Source organism: Gobio gobio (assembly GCF_949357685.1).
Source record: "Gobio gobio genome assembly, chromosome: 7".
NCBI lineage: Eukaryota > Metazoa > Chordata > Actinopteri > Cypriniformes > Gobionidae > Gobio > Gobio gobio.
Window position 1 is genome coordinate 25,807,492 of NC_137103.1, and position 20,073 is coordinate 25,827,564.

General features: G+C 36.9%; 1 protein-coding gene across 1 annotated transcript in view; it reads left to right on the forward strand.

Annotated features, from left to right (window-relative positions):
• The first annotated feature begins 1,321 nt into the window (after positions 1–1,321).
• The window catches only part of abcb6b (ATP binding cassette subfamily B member 6 (LAN blood group) b), a 38,150-nt gene continuing 19,398 nt past the window's right edge, over positions 1,322–20,073 (forward strand). Inside the window, exons 1-13 of the mRNA XM_079822350.1 lie at positions 1,322–1,702; positions 1,779–1,977; positions 4,691–4,783; positions 4,885–5,077; positions 5,217–5,338; positions 5,420–5,529; positions 5,634–5,699; positions 5,776–5,901; positions 5,986–6,062; positions 8,758–8,821; positions 9,405–9,490; positions 9,604–9,661; positions 9,776–9,880. Of these exons, the coding sequence (XP_079678476.1) occupies positions 1,613–1,702; positions 1,779–1,977; positions 4,691–4,783; positions 4,885–5,077; positions 5,217–5,338; positions 5,420–5,529; positions 5,634–5,699; positions 5,776–5,901; positions 5,986–6,062; positions 8,758–8,821; positions 9,405–9,490; positions 9,604–9,661; positions 9,776–9,880 (1,389 nt within the window). The 5' untranslated portion in view covers positions 1,322–1,612. The remainder of the gene's footprint in view (positions 1,703–1,778; positions 1,978–4,690; positions 4,784–4,884; positions 5,078–5,216; positions 5,339–5,419; positions 5,530–5,633; positions 5,700–5,775; positions 5,902–5,985; positions 6,063–8,757; positions 8,822–9,404; positions 9,491–9,603; positions 9,662–9,775; positions 9,881–20,073) is intronic.

Here is a 20,073-nt window from a genome sequence, read left to right on the forward strand (position 1 = left end):
CTATGTTATGAAATATATAACGGAATGAATTGATATACCATTTTACTTTATGCAATATGTGGGTAAAATGGCCGTATATGGGGTTTCCCATTCAATGCAATGTATCTATACACCGTCTCTAATTTGCATATGCATGTGTTCTTGGAGCAACATGTAATGAAAAAACATGTATTAATGGGATTAATAGTTGGCTACATTTTCATAATAATATCAAATATTTTATAGGAACATATGTAATTTCTTCCCCTGTTTACTTGTGTCTCCCAAAATGCCTGATTAACATGCTTTAAGTCCTGGTGTCCACTTTTGAGGACATGTATGAAATAATTTCCAAGGTTTGTAACAGAAAGTTATATTTTGATTAGAAACCCTATAACATTTTCCTCCGATATTGATTTATAACAAACAGTTTGAAAATTAGGCAGATTTAAATGATTATTAGAAAATATATTTCCATTTGAGTGCTGAATTTGATCATTCAGCCATTTTTAAAGACCAAGGAGAAGTTGTTGTCCTGGTGAAACCTCAAAACAAATGAAAAGCCTCTGAAAAAGCTGAAAAGCCCTGAATGTGCTATGTATGTAAACTGTGTATGGTGTATTATGTTCACTAAAATATAATGTTCTCGTACGAGGACAGTGGCACCCAGGAGGTTAAAGCAAAATTGAGGTTAGATCAAACATTTTTCACTTGTAAATCAATACATATTTAATATCTGCAGACTTGTTGATGACTCATAATAAATAAATAATTTGTGTGAAACTGAGTTCTAGCCTCTTTAATCCTTTCATTCTCTGTCTTGAATAAATCCCCACGTATTTTGACCAGTCGGATGGATCATATAAAATTGATGGAGAAAAAAATTAAACGACAATTCAATACTTTTACTTTTAATTATTAACTACATTAAAAAGTAAGTACTTTTGGAATTTTACCAAATATAATAGTGACCTTGCTATAATTTAGAAGAAGGCACGCGGCTCTGTCATGTGATACTTGTTACGTTTCCCTGCGCTGTTAAGACTGGACCAATCACAGTCTTTTCTAATTACTCTGTCTGTAACTTATTTTTTACATATGATTATATAGAAAGTGCTGTGGTGCATTTTCGTTTATATTTCACTATTTCATGAATTAAAATTTAAATATTATACATTGTAGAGTACACAGAACTTTAATAAAACCAAAAAGCTGTGTGATTTGAATGGAGTTTGAATGCGAAGCGATGGAGAATCCGCCTTTTGAGCCGCACAGCGCCCTCTGGAGGAATATAGTGTTAGAGACCGCTAGCAAGCAACATTTGCTGCTCGAAACGAAAACTATTCTTTCACAACAGAGGAAAACAGTGTTTCAGCGGTTAAAAGCGTCAGCGTTTTCATTTAACACATGAGACACATGACCACAAGTCTATGGCAGTCATGTGAAAGCTGCCCATATGATACACAGAGCGTTCTCCGTTCAGCTGAACACAGACGGTCAGTACAATAGAAAACAGCACATATGCACTTTAAAGCCTAATGTTAGTGCAAATCCGTGGACTGCAATACACTTGATGGAATAATGCATTCAGACAGTATTTTTGAGAGCTTTGTTGTTTATACGAAGTCAAACAATGGCAAACAAGTACTCTAAAAGACGCTCCAAACAAAATGCACTGGGAAATGAAACGGAGCAAGAAGCATCATTTGCCCTGAATGTAGAGGTAAGAATAACAATTTATATTGTCTGAAACTTCTGTCAGAAACTTGTTTTTAAAAAAAGATTTTACTCTTCAACAGAAGCTTCAAAGACAAGGCCATGTGGAGGTGATTTCTAGCTCAGCATGGCAGAACTTCAGGAGGAAAGTGTGCCTGCTGGTGCCATTCATGTGGCCCAAGGGAAGTGTGTGTCTGCAGGCTCTGGTGATTCTATGTGTTGGCCTGCTGGGTCTCGAGCGCGTCATCAATGTGTTTGTACCCATTTACAGCAGGAATATCGGTGAGACTAGATTCTTAAGCTATGCCTTTAAAATTCAATCAAAGTCTGCGTCAAATGAATTCATTCAGTTCTCTAGTATATAAGTGGTGTGTGTACAGTCATTCAACAGCAGGGACAAAAATGCCCCACCTAAAAGCAGACCTTGAATGAATCTGGTTTGATTTTGTTTCCCCTAATACACTCTTGTTTACATTAGTTAAGGGTATAACATACAGTAAAAAAGTACTATTGTGTAATAATATTACAATTTAAAAGAACTGTTTTCTGTTTTTAATATATTTTACAATGTAACTTATTCCTGTGATGGCAAAGCTGAATTTTCAGCATCATTACTCCAGTCTTCAGTGTTCAGTCAGTGACACTACTGTCTGGTCAATTATTGAAGAAGTGAAAATGTTTTTCTATCTTGTGTGTTATTTACAGCTACTTTTGTATTTGTATTTTGTATATATTGTTTTAACAAAATGCCAGTTGGTTCACCTGAAGTAATTGACTTAAATGGAAGAAATACTGTATACTTGGAGAAAAAAAATGTCCACATAAAGGTAAAAAATATATATATTTCTAAGGGTCAATTATTGCCCAGAGTAAAAAAAAAAAAAAGACCCTTTCACTGTTTGTTGCATTACCACTCGTGACCAGTAGAGGACAGCATCTTTTAACATTTGCCTTGTTACCCGGGAAAGCTGTTGGATGTATGATCTTTTTTTTTTGCTTTAATGAATAAATGATTTAATTTGTTTGCAGAAATAATTGGAAAGGCATGCAACTATGCTGAGGTCATTTTTAGGTTAAAAAAAAAAAAGGGTATGACAGATGCATGATTCAAAATGTTACATACTTCAAATGGCTAAAAATTGAGATATTTGTTGATGAAGAACTATATGTAAAGGCAGCTTTGAAGCAAGTCAAGAATGTATATGCGGGAGCATGCTTGTGAAGTCAGATTGCCCCTCCTTTGCCAGTTTTCTCAGACCCTTCTTGTTGTGGGCCAGCTGGATGGGTGAGCAGCTCCCAAAACCTCTCAAAGTCAAAGCCTTTGGTTCACATAAGCCAAGAAGTATCGAACTTTCACAAAAGAAATGTGGGACAAAACCCAACTATGCTAAACTCTTCTGTGGCTCAAGACTTTGTTTCCACCCTTCTTTCTGTCTTTTTTTTTCTTTCTTTCACTCCCATTTTTTAAATTCCCTGTCTTGATTTATTTATTCATTCTCTCTTATCATCCTCGCTCTTTAAGTGTACGCTGTTCATTTGATCTCTTCCTGAAGTCGGTGCTGTGTATGTGCTTCATTATCAGAGAGGAGTAACAGCTTTGCATTTGGAGGCACATGAAAGCCACGCTGGGAGAAAAGTGAGCTTTTGTGTGGCAGAGCGAGATTGAGAGGGGTAATAGGGGAGGTCACCAACCCTGCCAGTCACGATTAGGGGGCATTAGGGGCTTTTAGCCGAGTTAACACGCTGGTACAAGGGCCTTTTTGTCCGCAGCTTTTTCTGCCCCCATGCCAAGGATAAAAATCAGCTCTCTCACCATCCAATTCTACGCCCCCAGCTCAAGAGAGAGGAAGAGAGTTTTTGCTTTTGCCCTGGGCATTTTCTTGTATTGTTTTGAATTTTTTTTTTTTTTTTTTTTTTTTGCTTCAACCCTCCACCTTTTCTTTCCTCATTTGTTTCCAAGTGCACAATCAAAATGGCCATGAATGTAAATGAATTGCATTGAGGATCTTTCTCAGCTCCCAGGACAGATCAATGTGTTCGCTTTTTAGATACATTATGCTGTGGCTCCTGGCTCCGACTGCATCCTTTTTTTTTCTTTTTTCTTTTTTTTTGGATTTACGTAAAGGCTGTGAGTTGGCAGTTTGGGCCAGTTGTTAAATTTGGGTGTATTGACCTGAAGTCATGTAGTTATGCATGACTCAGGATATTAAAGTTTTATTGTCTATGTGTGATTAAAGGGAAGATGTTCTGCACACACTCATTATTAATAGGAAAACACAGCAGTGAAATGTGTTCTCAGTATGTGCTTTCTATGCAGAGCCTTGGGGATATTCATGCAATTAAAGGGCTAGTTCAGCAAAAAAAAGTTTGGGGCAGTAAGTGTTTATTACTTTAGCAATGTATACTTTTATTCAGCAAGGATACATTAAATCAATCAAAAGTGACAGTGGAGACGATATATATATATATATATATATATATAATTTCTAATGCTGTTCTTTTTAACTTGATTTCATCAAAGAATCCTGATTTTTTTTGTTTTTTTACATATTATGCACACTGGTTTTCAACATTGAAAATAATAAGAAGTGTTTCTTGAGCATCAAATCAGCATATTGGAATAATTTCTGAAGGATCATGTGACACTGAAGACGGGAGTAAATGATGCTGAAAATTCAGCTTTGCCATCGCAGGAAAAATGACTTTTTAAAATATTAAAGTAGAAAACAGTTATTTTAAATTGTAATAATATTTCACAATATTACTGTTTTTACTGTATTTTTGATCAAATAAATGCAGCATTGGTGCGCCTAAACGACTTCTTTAAAAAAAAAAAAATGATATTAAAAAAACTTGGGCACCAAACTTTTGAATGGCAGTGTATGAAATTTTTTTTTTTTTTTTTTAAGCTAAACAAGAACATTTACCATTTGAGCCAGCACAAGTATACATGCACTCACATGTTCTCTGTGTTTCTGCATTTATAATATTCCAGTGAACCACCTGTCAGCAATGGAAAGCTGGAGACCCCTGACCATCACGGTCTGTGTTTACGTCCTCCTTAAGTTCTTGCAGGGCGGAGGGGTAGGTGAGGGTTGACATTCATAATGATATTCTAAGAATAAGGCATATGAAGCTGGTTTTAAACAAAACAACTCCATACAAACCATTAACTCTCTCTCTGCTCAGGGACATCAGGGTTTGTCAGTAACTTGCGCAGCTTCCTGTGGATACGTGTTGAGCAGTACACCAGCCGTGTGGTGCAGGTCCGTCTTTTCGGTCACCTGCATGGCCTCTCTCTGCGCTGGCACCTGGGCCGTCGCACCGGAGATGTCCTGCGCAGCATTGACCGTGGGACCTCCTCAGTCAACAACTTGTTAAGGTCTGATGATTTCCTTTGACTTTCACCCTACTTGCTCTTTTAAAGAACTTGATTAGTTAGACATGCTATGTTTTAAAATGGTCAACAACTCTGTTTTTGTTTATTATCTTTAAATGTTCATCATTGATTTGTGTTACAGCTATATTGTGTTTAGTATTGTACCCACTATTGCTGACATCGTCATTGCCATCATCTATTTTGTGACGTACTTCAGTGCCTGGTTCGGTCTCATTGTCTTCATTTGCATGTTCCTCTACCTCAGTAAGTGCTGCACACGTATGTTCATGTTATAAGAGCTGACAGTCAACAGGCACATTTTGACGTCTAGTAATTTGTTTGCAGCTCTCACCATCATCATCACTGAATGGAGAACCAAATACAGGCGGGAAATGAACACACAGGACAACAATGCCAAGTCAAAAGCAGTGGACTCGCTTCTCAACTTTGAAACCGTAGGTGGCCAAATGCCATAACAAAGTTTCCCTAGGTTGAGCATGGAGTGTTGTTAGCAGTCGTGTCAACCTTGTAATTTTACAAAATGTGTCTCGCCATTCAGGTGAAGTATTATAATTCAGAAGGTTTTGAAGTCAGGCGCTTTGAGGATGCTATCCTGAAATATCAGGTAATGCGATCACTTAAACTTAGGCTTCATAAGCAGTTGACTGGAGAGACACTGATTGGATTCTCTTTCTGCTCAGGCATGTGAATGGAAGACCAGTGCTTCCCTGGCCCTCCTGAACCAGACCCAGAACCTGATTATTGGATTGGGGTTGTTGGCCGGATCGCTGCTTTGTGCATACTATGTTACAGTGGACAAGTTTCAAGTACAGTAATCACCACTCAAGTCTAGTTCTTATTGATCTTGAGCATAACTTTTGTTATTCATGCTCTTGTTGTTGCTCTTATAGGTTGGTGACTATGTTCTCTTTGGAACCTATATTATCCAGCTCTACACTCCACTCAACTGGTTTGGTACATATTATAGGTGAGATTAGAAAGAAGGATCTGGGGCCAGATTCACGAAAATCTTCTTAAAGAAGAAAAACATTTCTTAAGATAAATTCCGCAAGTGTAGGCTAATTTGTAAAGTCAGAATTGTGTGAAACAAACTCACAATTGCAAGTTATTAATTCAGAATTGCGAGATATAAACTTGCAATTTCACGTTACAAAGTCAGAATTGCAAAATATAAACTCGCAGTTTTGCCTTTTTTTTCTCACAATTGCGATTCTGAGGAAAAGGAGCAATTGCGTTGTAAAGTCATAGTTCTGAGAAAATATAACTCGCAATGTAGTTTATATATCACAATTCTGACTTTATAATTTGCAATTGCAAATATACATCTCACAATTCTGACTTTATAACTTAAAATTGTGGGTTTAGATCACGCAATTCTGAGAAAAAAGTCAGAATTGTGAGATAAAAGGTACCTTTTTTTTATTCTGTGGCAAACAAGCTTCCATAAGAATGTTCCTAAGTGCAATTCTTGAAAAAAAATTAAAAAGGTTTCAAAAGTTTTCTTAAGAACAGGTTTTTTGTTTTTTTAAGAAGAAAATGACAGGCTTTGGTGTTGTCTGATTGTCTGGCGGTTCTTGCAGAAGACTCAATCTAAAACTTGTATCCTGTGTATTGAGAGCACGTGTCTGCTGAATGCTGCCAAAAAAATTTGTAATTATAAAATGTAAAAAAAAAAAACGATTTGATGTAGCTAGTGTTATGTTATAATGCTTAATATTTGAAGGGAAAAAAAATCTTTAAACATAATATTTAGGGATTTTACAAAAGTTGGAGTTTATCGTAAGAACATTATTTTCAGGAATTCAAATTCTTCTTTTTGAAGAAACTTCTTATAGGGTTAGTTCACCCAAAAATGAAAATTCTGTTATCTACTCACCCTCACGTTGTTCCAAACCTGTATGTGTTTCTTTGTTCTGCTGAACACAAAAGAAGATATTTTGAAGAATGTTTGTAACAAAGCAGATAGAGCAACCATTGACTACCATAGTAGGGGAAAAAATACTATTGCCGCGTTTCCACCGCAGGAACTTTCCCCAGGAACTAGGAACTTTGGGGTGGTACTCGGAACCAGGGTCTAAATGAAGTTCCGGGTAAATATTTCCCCCTCCAAACGGCCCTGCTCCCGGGGTAGTACTTTTTCAAAGTTCGGGAACTTTCGGGGGTGGGGCTTGGGCGCTGAACATGCTATTGGTTGAACTCACACAGCATTTTATTTCAACCGGCATTTTTAAAAGTCTTTTGCGAGGTTCTGGGTTCAGTAAATATCAGTCTTGCTCTTTCTGTCTGATGGCTCGCGTTCGTCTCAGCCATCTCAAGGTCAATGTCCGTAATAGCTGATAATAACATACGTTGTCTTATTTTAAATCTAGCTTTACGAGCTTTCAGAATACGCTTTAGTATCAGTGCTCGTCTCTTTTCCGCCGTTTTGTTAATGACCTCTTTATTAAAACAATACATAACTACCAAAAGCAGAAAAAATTAATACTGTCCGGCGCTGACTGAAAGGAGCAGCCGTGCGCAGTCCTACATCACCGGACTAATTTGCCTTGAATCTTCTCGGTACTTTATACCGCAGTGGAAACGCAGACAGTAGCAGATCTGGGGGGGGGGGAGTTCCTGGTACAAATTGTTCCGGGTAATTTCGGTGGAAACGCGGCTTATGGTAGTCAATGGTTGCTCTATCTGCTTTGTTACAAACATTCTTCAAAATATCTTCTTTTGTGTTCAGCAGAACAAAGAAACTCATACAGGTTTGGAACAACGTGAGGGTGAGTAAATTATGACAGAATTTTCATTTTTGGGTGAACTATCCCTTTAAGAAATGTTCTGGTAATTCAAAATATTCTTACCTTTATTGAGTAATAAAAGAAAATAGAAAATTCCTGTGAATGCTTCGTGAATCTGGCCCTTTGAATCTTAGGATGTGTTCACACTTGGCAGGCTTGGTTAGATTAAAACGAACTTTGGTATGGTTCATGTGAACGCTGCCATCCGAACCTTGGTGTGGACCTATCAAGCAGACGAGACCCCTGAAAAAATGGGTCTTGGTTTGCCTCCAGACAAACTCTGGTGCAGTTCAATTGAAATATGAACGTAACATGGACCAAAGACATCTAAACAAACCAAAAACATGACAAGATGTGACCCAAAAATGACAGAATGCTCAGGGGTACCTGGTTCTTCTCATCACATGCGTAACTTTGCCCATTACAGTTCAGTACAGGTGTTGGAAATGCAGTCTCCTTGTCTTCGTTAGTGTGTAACCGGAATTCCGTTTTGACTCCTTTACACATTTCATAAGCTCTTTGTGAGTTCTCAGTTTGTAAAATACCATAAAAAGTAGGCACATACAATGAGTGCATTTAGTCCAGCACACAGCACTATTTTGGATGTTCATTTAGTTCCATCGCAATATATTATTATTTTTTTGTATCATTAGGTTCAGTCTTGAATATGAAAGTGTGAATGCTAAGCGAACCAGGTCTAAATGTATAATTTTCGGACCAAATGGACCAAAATAACCAAGAGAACCGAACTACTACAAGTGAACACACCCTAAGATTTAATTTATTTCTTTTCTTGCTTATATATTTACAATTCAGGCAGTTACGAACATTTTCATTTCCTCGACTTAATTTTATTGCGATGTTGTGTTTATACAGAATGATCCAAAGTGCATTTATTGACATGGAGAGCATGTTTGATCTACTAACCGAGGATAAAGAGGTGAGTAGTCACTAAGAATGGACGTTTTGGGTCATTTTGTAGTCAAGTCAAATGTAAATAACTTCCAAATAGTACTTTTACTAGTCAACTAGTTTGTTCACAACAAGTACCCATCTAATTAATTCCAAAAAACCACATTGCAACCCCTCTGTACATGCCAGCGTTGGTCTTGTGGGCCAGTGAGTGTTGATTTATTGACATGACCTCCTGCGCGGACTCAAGTTTCCCCAGTCCTTTGGGAACCCTCTCCCCAAAAGACACACAACCAACAGCCAGCCGTTCATCGACACTCCCAGTGCCTTTAGATTCCATTCATATGCAAATAATCTGACTAAAACCCTTTTTTGATCTTCACATTTCTTTTTATTTATTCCCAAAAGCTGTCACAGCGAATTTGCAAACTGATTCTTGAACTTGACCAGAAAGAGGCCTCAACATTTTGCCATTGATTCAGTTTTTTTAATAAGTTCTTTAGGTTTGCTTAATTCACTGCCAACCCAGAGCCCTGCTTGTCTATGTGTCTCCTGTGATGCATACATACCCAGATTGCCCTTTCTAACTTCCAGATTCCTCTCTGCTGTAGGTAAAGGATGATGTGAATGCAGGAGACCTGTCATTCACAGAAGGAAGGGTTGATTTCCAGAACGTGTGCTTTAGTTACACTGCTGGGTGAGTCATGATAATATCGATGAAGGCAGATGTTTGGTAAGATTGTTTTTTTTTTTCTTGTGGTATCCATATGTTTTTGAGTCAATGTCTCAGATTTTTTTATTTCCTGACAGAAAAGAGATTCTCAGTGAAGTCTCATTCACAGTGATGCCTGGTCAGACAGTTGCACTGGTAAAATGTTATTTGAATTCTACATTTGTGAATGTAGTGCACTAAAACGTTCACAGAATAAGAAAGTGTGTAAAGGTGCAAGATGTTCACCTACGCTAATATCTTATTTAACAGGTTGGTTCGTCCGGATCAGGAAAAAGCACCATCATCCGCTTGCTTTTCCGCTTCTATGACGTGCAAGGAGGCTGCATCCTCATCGATGGTCAGGACATCTCAAAGGTCAGGAAACATGACAAAGACATTTTTATGGTCAGGCGAAAAAGCTTCTATCCACCTTATTTTTCACGTAAGGATGTGGCCATTTGTTCGTTTAATGTGTCTGGCTTCTGGTATCATCCGCTTCCATTTATTTTTAGCTGTGTAAAACGGCTTATGCTGCTTGATACTGCAAACTGGTATTTTTTTACCATATTATTTTAATTTATTGTCGTAATAATAAACACAGTTTTATAGCACAAATAGCTTTACTGTTTACTGCACTATTCTTCTAGTTATTTACTTATAATGGATAAAGAATAGGAATTAGCTTACTTCTGCAATTCAAAATAAGGTGTATAGAACGATTTGTACGATTACCATAGCAGGATCTGTAAGATTTTAGAGAATAGTCAGATTTAAGGTTAAAGGGTAAGTTCATGAAAATGGTCATCATTTACTCACCCTCATGTCCTTCCAAACCCATAAGACTTACGTTCATCTTCGAAACACAAATTAAGATATTATTAGTATTCTCTCATCATTTTTGTCTATCCATTGATTGAAAGTCTATGCAATTAACATAGACATAACATATTAACATAACAATCTATGTAGCAAACCAGACTGGTGTAAATACTCTAAGGTCACCTGTGTGTCCAGCTCACATTGTCGCCTACGTTTCCCTTCATATTTCATGCACAAGAAAAGCTGCATATTTTATATAAAGGTCTAGACAGCAGCTATAAAAAAGTTTTAAAATTATACCAGAAACCTTCCTCGACCTGCATCTCTACTGACCTCTAATGTAAGGTTTAAATAGTGTCAGGGCTGGTGTTAGAAGTAAGGAGTGTCTGACTGACTGAAGAGAACGAAGAACTTGCATTAAAATGTGAAAAATTAATTTCCTACCAAGCTTGCTTCAGACAGTCTGCTTGAGAAGAGATTGTCCCTTAGTTATTCTAGTCACAATTCAATCTCAAAGTGTTCTTTGTAGTGCAGTGCTAGCATTGATAATGTTGTTACTAGTGTCTCATACATAAACTGTGTTCAAGCACAGAGTGGGACTTTTATCTTTTATATCTATATCTGTGAGACTGTGCTCTGCTCTCAAGTATCTCCATTGCTTGCACAAACCTGACTGTTCGGTGTAACAGTCCTCTCTGAATAGCAGTGAGAATACAAATGCTTAGTGATTGTACAACGCGCAACAGTGTGTAACAGGAGCCTGATTGAGGTGATGTTATACCAGACCGTACTTGCTGTCTCACTGTTAACTACAATACAGTGACACCAGTGATGTAAGATGCAACCATAGATCATATAACCTCCACTGCACATGACAAGGTTCTGGGAATATGATTTACTATTCCCTCTTATTTCCAAGTAAACCTGCCCCCTGTGAATTAATCATAGTGAGAGAGACGTAAATAATGAATATGGAGCTGTAAGCTGCTTTTACTCCAGTGTCCTGAGGGAGACGGTGGCCTCTCGCACAGAGCTGGTCTCATAACTGCTAGATTCACTTTTGGACTGCTGGTCTGATCCAGGACAGAAGGTTGTTACCTTTACTCACAGGATTATTTAGCTCCCAAGCAAATATTTAGCAAATATTTATAATATAAAGGGGGGGAAAACCTGAGTAGTTGTTTATAAAGAGATTCATTCATTATAAACTGTTTACATGCAGTGCCTGGTAGTCCAGTTATTTAAATCTATATTAGGGCTGCATGATATTGAAGAAAAATGCGATATGTGATAACTTGTTAAATTATGTGATATTCAATATGCGATACGATATTGCTTTAAGTGTGTAAAATAAATTTAAGTTATATTTAAAAATGGAAAATGATATAACCAATATGTCTTTCTGGTAAAAGAAAGCTTCACTACAGCTTCTGAATGTGATTTAGTATTACATAAAAAGTAATGTCACAAATCTGACTATGTAATTTTAACTTCAATGTAAAAAAAATGATTATATATATATATGTGTTATATCAACCTGAACAATTAACATCAAGGTAAACAAAAACGCCTAAAAAAACTAGGGGTGGACTATTAGTTATTTATTATTTTAATTTATCTTTGTTATTAAAAATAGCAAAGAGGCAAATAACAAAAAAAAAAGGACAAATACAATAAAACAAAGGTAAAAAATGAAATAAACAGTGCTTTAAGTTTTTCAGGTAGGCCTATATTAGCTCTATTTAACGGTAGCATTCATGAAACGATACAGAAACTGTATAATCAAATGTAAAACTAAAACACTGCATAGTTTTCACATGAATTAAATATATAATGATTCATAGTAAAGCTACAAACGTTATTCAGTCAAGAGCAGTAAGTGATATACTCTTTTGCTTTTGTTGTTTGACAGATAGCAGCAGGTTTACTGTACTAGGCTGCTGTCACTTTAAGAACTATTCCACAGATCCCATTGACACACATCTGAATTTTTCCCCTTATTTTTTACATTCGCTTAAGACATAGCTGACTGTATTTACATGAATACTTGCAAAGACAGGCATTTTGACATAACTGGGTATGTATTTGACCATTCAAGTGCAATAAGCCGCGGAAGAGAAGTTAATTCAGATCGCACGCTGTCCAAGAGGTGGCTTTCAGTGCGCATGCTTCGGGTTTGTGTCAGACTGCGCGAGTACAGCAATGAGTTGTTTTCCGCAGCTTTTTGCGCTTAACTCTTTTTAACATCAAGAAAGTTAAATAGCAGTTGTGTGCCCAGTCTATTCTCTGCTATATGCGCCGACCTAAAATTTTGACATTTCACAACTTTTTGAAGTAGCCTATTCAAATATCGCAAGCCGTTGTGAAAAGTACATTTGGAATATTTCTGCATTTTAACATTAACCAAACACTCACTTATAATTCATCTTTAAAAATACTGATCTTTTAATAACACTGTTAAATGTAATCTTTAGCAAATATGAAAAATGTATATACATGGGCATAATTTAGTTTTAGCATTTTAAAAAAGTTTATTTTGAATTTATAGAATTGTAATGTTGGACATGTATTAGTAACTGGCCATTACATGGCAATAATTTTCTGTAACATTCTACATATTTTTTATGATGTACTTACATGTACACTACAATCCAAAAGTTTTGGATCAATATAATTGTTTTTCAATGTTTTTGAAAGAAGTCTCTTATACTCATTAAGACTGCATTTACTGTAACTCTTTTTATTTTAATATATTTCAAATGTAATTTATTCCTGTAATGGCAAAGCTGAATTTTTAGCAGCCATTACTCCAGTATTTAGAAATCATTCCAATATGCTCAACAAACATTTCTTATTATCAATATCGAAAGCAGTTGTCCTGGTTAATATTTTGTGGAAACTGATGCATTTTATTTTTCAGGATTTTTTCATAGAAAGATCAAATAAAGGTGGTAATTTATTTTAAAAATCGTATTGACCCCAAAATTTTGAACTGTAATGTAAATATTTTAGTGCTGGGCAAATTAACGCGGCCGATTATTTTTTTCTGTTTAAAAATATTAAACGCAATTAACACAGAGTTCGTTTTTATATCCATTTTTGCCTAGCGTTATATTATATGATCACGCTCTTATTCATGTAAATGCTTTTAAACCATCTAAGCGCGACAAGACACGAGAACACGCTGTATGTCAGTGTCCTGTCTTTGTGGGTGCGTCTGTCAGCTCATTGAGGGACACCCTGACACACACACACACACACACACACACTCGACACACAGACAGACTCGCGTCAGTCTCGTGCACACATCGAGTTCTCTTTTGCTCTTGAACAAACAATAACAACAACACAGAGAATTCTGCCAAAGCGCCAGTTTTGTCGAGTATTCTCATATTAGGAGTCTTAAATGAGTTAAACTTGTGAGAAAATTCTGAGCGTGACCGCTTCAGATGTTCGGCAGCGGCCGATCTTAAAATGACAGCAGCACTGATGATGTCTGTCATTAATGTTTATCAAAGAACAAAGGGAACAGAGAAAATTGTAGCTTTGATGATGATTAATCTATATTTCATTTATTATTTATGCAGTTAAAGCTACACTATGTAACTTTTCCGTCCACTAGAGGTCGCCTGTTCAAAACAAAGGTGGAGTTTGATGACACCACGTTTGAGCGCTGAATCTTGGGTCATGTGGTCTTCACCTCACAGCCGGTGGAAAAGAGTCAGGATAGGACTCGGGCAGAAATCATGTTCATAGATGCGATTATTAACATTACTGTAATATGAAGCAGAGCAGGACCGAGTGTTGTGGAGCTGAGCAAGGCCGCAGGAGCGATTGAAGAGCGGGACTGTTATTATGGCATAGTCACCGGCGGGACTTTTATTATGACATGGTTGCCAGCACCACTTCCTCTTTTCCAGTCATGAGTATGAGGTAACACAACTCTGTTTATCGTATTAGATATATCTGAGTGTGTTGATGATGTTATGACGTTACTCTGCCGTTCGCTCGGCGGCTGCTATGACACTTGTTCACACTGCAGTGAGAGTACAGCGTTTCTGCTAAATAAAACCGGTAACCGAGGGGAACGCAGATATGACGCAATCGACAGGCGACTCCCTCATACGCATAGCTCACACGTCCCGGTTCCTTGGTTAAAATAGCAATTTCTCATGATTTACAAATAGTTGGAAACACTTGGGATTTTACAGTTAAAGTACTCAACTGAACAAAATATATAACACTGGCCTAGTGGTTTTTGGATATTTTACTGCAAAAATCTTACATAGTTCACCTTTAAGAAAGGTGTTGATAACTTTATTCCATTTCTGGGTAGAATATGTCTAACAGGGAAGGCCAAGGGTAAATATTATGGATTTATCTAAAGATTCTTTTAAGTTCACTTAAATTAAAAGTCGGTTTTTTTAAAGCCTAATAAATGTTGAAATTGGTAGCTTTCAGTTATACTGTAATGTTATACTGGTAATTATATAATCAGTTATACTGGCCTTCATTCATAAAAAGATGCCATTACAACACATATTTAAAATATGCTGTCTTTTAAATTGTTTCTACATTAATTTGGAAAGTAACTGAAATTAATGCAATATAAAAATATAAAAAACTCCAAAAAATATTAAAAACTTATCGCGATTAATTACAGAAAAAAATGTGATTAATTAGTTGTTGTTTTTTATCAATTCCCAACACTAAAATATTTTAATTTTCTTTTGTCGAGATGCTTTAATAGCGACACGGTACCTGAATAGTAGTGCAGGAAACATGGTTAATGCAACCACCTGTGTGCTTGTGCTCTTGAGACAGCTGAAATAATTGATTGGCTGAGAGTGTTTGGAGATGGAAGCTGTGGTTTGTCATTTACATGGAGGAAGTACTGCTGACAAGCTGTACTGGCAGAGAGAAGAGGAGATGGAAATCAAGGACAAGTAAATTATCCTATCTCTCTCGTCCTCTCCTACACACGCATTCACAGCCTCTCCAGTATCATGTCAAATCTATGAATCACAACCCAGCATTCAAACAACCGCCTTCACACATGCACACGATGGCCACACATTCCTGCTGCGTTAATGTGTTTGGAGCGCAGCAGGAAGCATGAGGTAGGTCAGCGTGCCAGTACACTCATAGGGAGTGAGCGCTTTCTCACAGTACAGGCATGAGGGGAGATTTACTTTTATAGAGCAGCTGTCATCAGTTGAGCATCTCGTCCCTCTCACTACTGGCCAGATCGAACTCATTAAACTCACTGGAACATTAGCATTTGGACTCCTAAAGCGTGAGCTGGCAAATGAATAGATCTTTCGCCAAGTACTGCACTATATGAAATATGTTGCATGAAACTAACTATCCACGAATGCAAAATATTTATTAGACTGAGATGCACTCTTTGGCTCTTGGGACCTGTTCAGACAGGCATCAAAAATTGATGTTGTTTTTTTAGGTGCTTTGAAATCTGATTAAAATCGGATTTTTCTTAATCTGTCTCAGTTCGAACGATATTTAATGTGCGTTTTTTTGTCGTTCTTTGTGCCGTGGGTTGTTAGTTCAGGTGTTGAAACAAGAAGACCTAAAAACGAAGAATTAGAAAAACATTTATTGAAGTCTCACGCATTGTGAACCTTCATAAGTTTGATGTAAATGCTTAAAATGCCAACCCCCCACAACAATCTGGGTTGTGGACATCAGCGGAAGACAATACTAAATAAAAATGTCACTAACTAGTGGTTAGATGAGTCTGATGGTTCTTTGGGATAAAGAATTGACTTGTGAGACTCCAGTTAAATAAAATGTGTCTAAAAATATAAGAAAAGTTACTCAAATTTATTTATTAAGTCAAGTCACCTTTATTTCTATAGCGCTTTTCACAGCACAGATTGCTTCAAAGCAGCTTTACAGTGATGATAGGAAATTTATTTTGTTTTAGATGAAAAGCTAAAGTAAGTTTTTGATTAATTTCTGTTGTAAAAACTGATTTCAAAATTTAAAAACACATGTAAAAAATATATATATATTGCACAACATGAAAAAAATAATGTAAATATTATAAGTGTGAATCAAAAATTTTAAAGCGCATTTAAAAAAAAATAAGAATGATTTCATCTCTTAAATGTCTTAGTGTGTGTTTTGGTCATAATTTAGACTTTTAAAAAAAATCTAATTTCAGCTTTTTATCTCATAATTTAGATTTTTAAGTCATAATTTTGATTTTTAATCCATACAAATTTTGTTTTTATCTCAGAAAGTCCTAATTTCAACTGTTCGTCTCACAATGACTTAGCATGTCATATTTTTGACTTTTTATCTAATAATGAGGACTTTTAAAATCATATTTTCAGAATTGTATCTTCTACTTATGGCTCGTTTCCACTGAACGGTCGGTACAGTACAGTACGGTTCGGGTCTGTAACCATGAATTCGGCGAGCGTTTCCACTGCCAACAGTACCCTTTTTGATTGGCGTGATCGTATTTTCTCACTATTATGACTTTTAAAATCACATTTTTGACTTTTTATCTAATAATGAGGACATTTAAAATCATATTTCCAACAGTTATGACTTTATGATTATTGAAATTAGCTGAACAGTAATATAGTTGAAAAATTTGTGTAAAGAATGTTATTTATCTATTGTGCAACAAAGAATAAACAATTTACAGGCACAGAGTTGGATATTCGGTTGTCGTTGTTTGCGAAAGCGACAAAAAATGCATTCCTTGTGGCTTCTGCGACAAATGCAGCACGGTGCTAACATACAAGATCTGAAGCATTGTGTGTGTGGGAATTGAAAAAAAAATATATCCTATGACATCGGAACGAGACAAATCAAACTGGACTTGGCTTATAAAATCCACGTATTTTGACTTGTCCTCTTTTAAAAGGAGAAACCCGAAAGTTATGTGTGTTTTATATCAGGTAGTATTTCATAGATTCCCTGTAAATTTAGAAGTGAAAATACAAGTAGTTGTTATCATGACCAAGCAGTGGTGCAACAAATCTTGATATATTAAACAAATCAGTCACAGGATACAGACATACAGACACGCACACTCTTCGCAAGAAACATCTGTTGGTCGTTCTTCATGCTCGTTTTCTCAGGTAAGCACTTTGACGGAAATAATAGATCAACATTTGAATCCCAAGTCCTTTGATGGTGTGGATTCCTGAAGGCTGTTTGTATTCTGGAGCTTGTCAAAGATTCCACCTTCTCCGTGCAGGATTGACTTCATGTCTGTGAAAGCTGCATGCGAGACGTGAATTCATCTTGTCAGATGACGAGGGGAAAATATGACTCAGAAATATCAGAGCTATTCCTCATCGACTTCACAGCAGAATGAGTGTTGCTTTATTAATGCTGTCATTGAAAAAAATGCCCAAGAGTTTCCTGACTCGTAAAACAAACAAGTGGCTCAAACGCAAGCAAGACGGAGAGAACAAATAATGTGGTCAGGCGCAAGGCAGGGAGAACGGAAAAGATTGTAGTACTCAAATACCGACTAACATGAAAGCTTTGTTAAATGCCGAACTTTTCAAATAAGAAACTTGGAGGGTTGTAACTGTTTCTTTTCAAAGGAATTTCAAGTTGCTTTTGATGGTAGAAAATGCAAGTTGTTTGCCAGCGTGTTTTAGGGAGGGGTGGAGTGGGGGGAGCCCGCCTGGGCTTATTGATCTTGTAAGCGATGGGAGCAGAGAAACACAGACACCACACTGACAGCGGGCCACATGTTCTGTTGTGTTCTCACACACATACGTCATGCACCTGACCTGACAGACAGCACTGCTTATGCTTGAAACCTGTTTCTGTCATGCCAACAGTGTGCTTGAAGAGGAAGGTTAATTGCCATAGGTTTTGTTCTAGCACATGTGTGTTTGTAAGAACACCTTGTGTGAAGACATCCTTTAGTTCTTTCAGTATTAACCAGTCAGGGGGAGGTTTGCATCAGTTATGAGATTTAGATAACACTGTATTTTGATGGTCCCTTTTGCACATTCTGTTGACTATAAGTAATATTGCAACCACATGTCAGTAATACTCTCATTAGAGTATTAGAAGACTGTCTGCTTAATATCTCTTTATTGTGATGCTCCCCCAACAGACATTCTTCTGACTATAAGTGACCATCAAAATAAAGTGAAACTAAGATTTATACTACCATTCAAAAGTCTAAGAAATTTCTTCTTTTATTTAGCAAGGATGCATTAAATTTATCAAAAGTAACAGTAAATATATACTCATTATTAGATTATTAGGAACACCATACTAATAAAGTGTTTGACCCCCTTTCGCCTTCAGATCTGCCTTAATTCTACGTGGCATTGACTCAACAAGGTGCTGAAAGCATTCTTTAGAAATGTTGGCCCATATTGATAGGATAGCATCTTGCAGTTGATGGAGATTTGTGGGATGCACATCCAGGGCACGAAGCTCCCGTTCCACCACATCCCAAAGATGCTCTATTGGGTTGAGATCTGGTGACTGTGGGGGCCATTTTAGTACAGTGAACTCATTGTCATGTTCAAGAAACCAATTTGAAATGATTCGAACTTTGTGACATGCTGGAAGTAGCCATCAGAGGATGGGTACATGGTGGTCATAAAGGGATGGACATGGTCAGAAACAATGCTCAGGTAGGCCGTGGCATTTAAACAATGCCCAGTTGGCACTAAGGGGCCTAAAGTGTGCCAAGAAAACATCCCCCACACCATTACACCACCACCACCACCAGCCTGCACAGTGGTAACAAGGCATGATGGATCCATGTTCTCATTCTGTTTACGCCAAATTCTGACTCATTTCAAACCCTACAAATGGTTGTGCGTGAAAATCCCAGTAACTGAGCAGATTGTGAAATATTCAGACTGGCCCGTCTGGCACCAACAACCATGCCACGCTCAAAATTGCTTAAATCACCTTTCTTTCCCATTCTGACATTCAGTTTGGAGTTCAGGAGATTGTCTTGACCAGGACCACACCCCTAAATGCATTGAAGCAACTGCCATGTGATTGGTTGATTAGATAATTGCATTAATGAGAAATTGAACAGGTGTTCCTAATAATCCTTTAGGTGAGTGTATGTTAAAAATATTTCTTATATTAATATATTCTTATTACTTCTCTTTGTAACCTTCTATTCATCAAATAATCCTGACAAATTGTCCTGTTTTCAACATTGATCAGTGTTTGTTGGTCTTTTCTTAGAGTGTATAAATTACATGTTTAAGTGTTGTAAAAGCATTTTGTAAAAGCTTCACACGTTAAGCCATGCTGCTCATATGGATGATGTAGATTCATATTATGGATATTCTTGGGTTCAATTGAAATAAATTGTTTTGATTTGGTTCATGCTGGTTTGTGTCTGGCTGCTTTTCACAATCTGCGTCATGGGAGCTACGAGTCGTTGTGGTTTGCATTATCGCTTCAGTAGGTTTGCATGTTTAGTTTAGTTTAGCTGTACCTTTTATGTTTATGGTTTGTAAAGCACCTAGAGCACTGATTGAAAATGCTTTTAACATGAATATATTGTTGCTGTTGTTGGTGGTGGTGGTAGTAGTAGTAAAAAGTGATTTCAACGTGGCATATCCCATGTGGTGGACGACCAGCTCCATCTAGAATAAAACAGCTTTTTTAGGCCACCTAAATATCTTCATCTCGTGTGAGTGTACATCATTGTAAACATATATTACTCAGAAGTACTATTGTAAAAGTTTGATTAGCAAAAACAACCTTTAAAC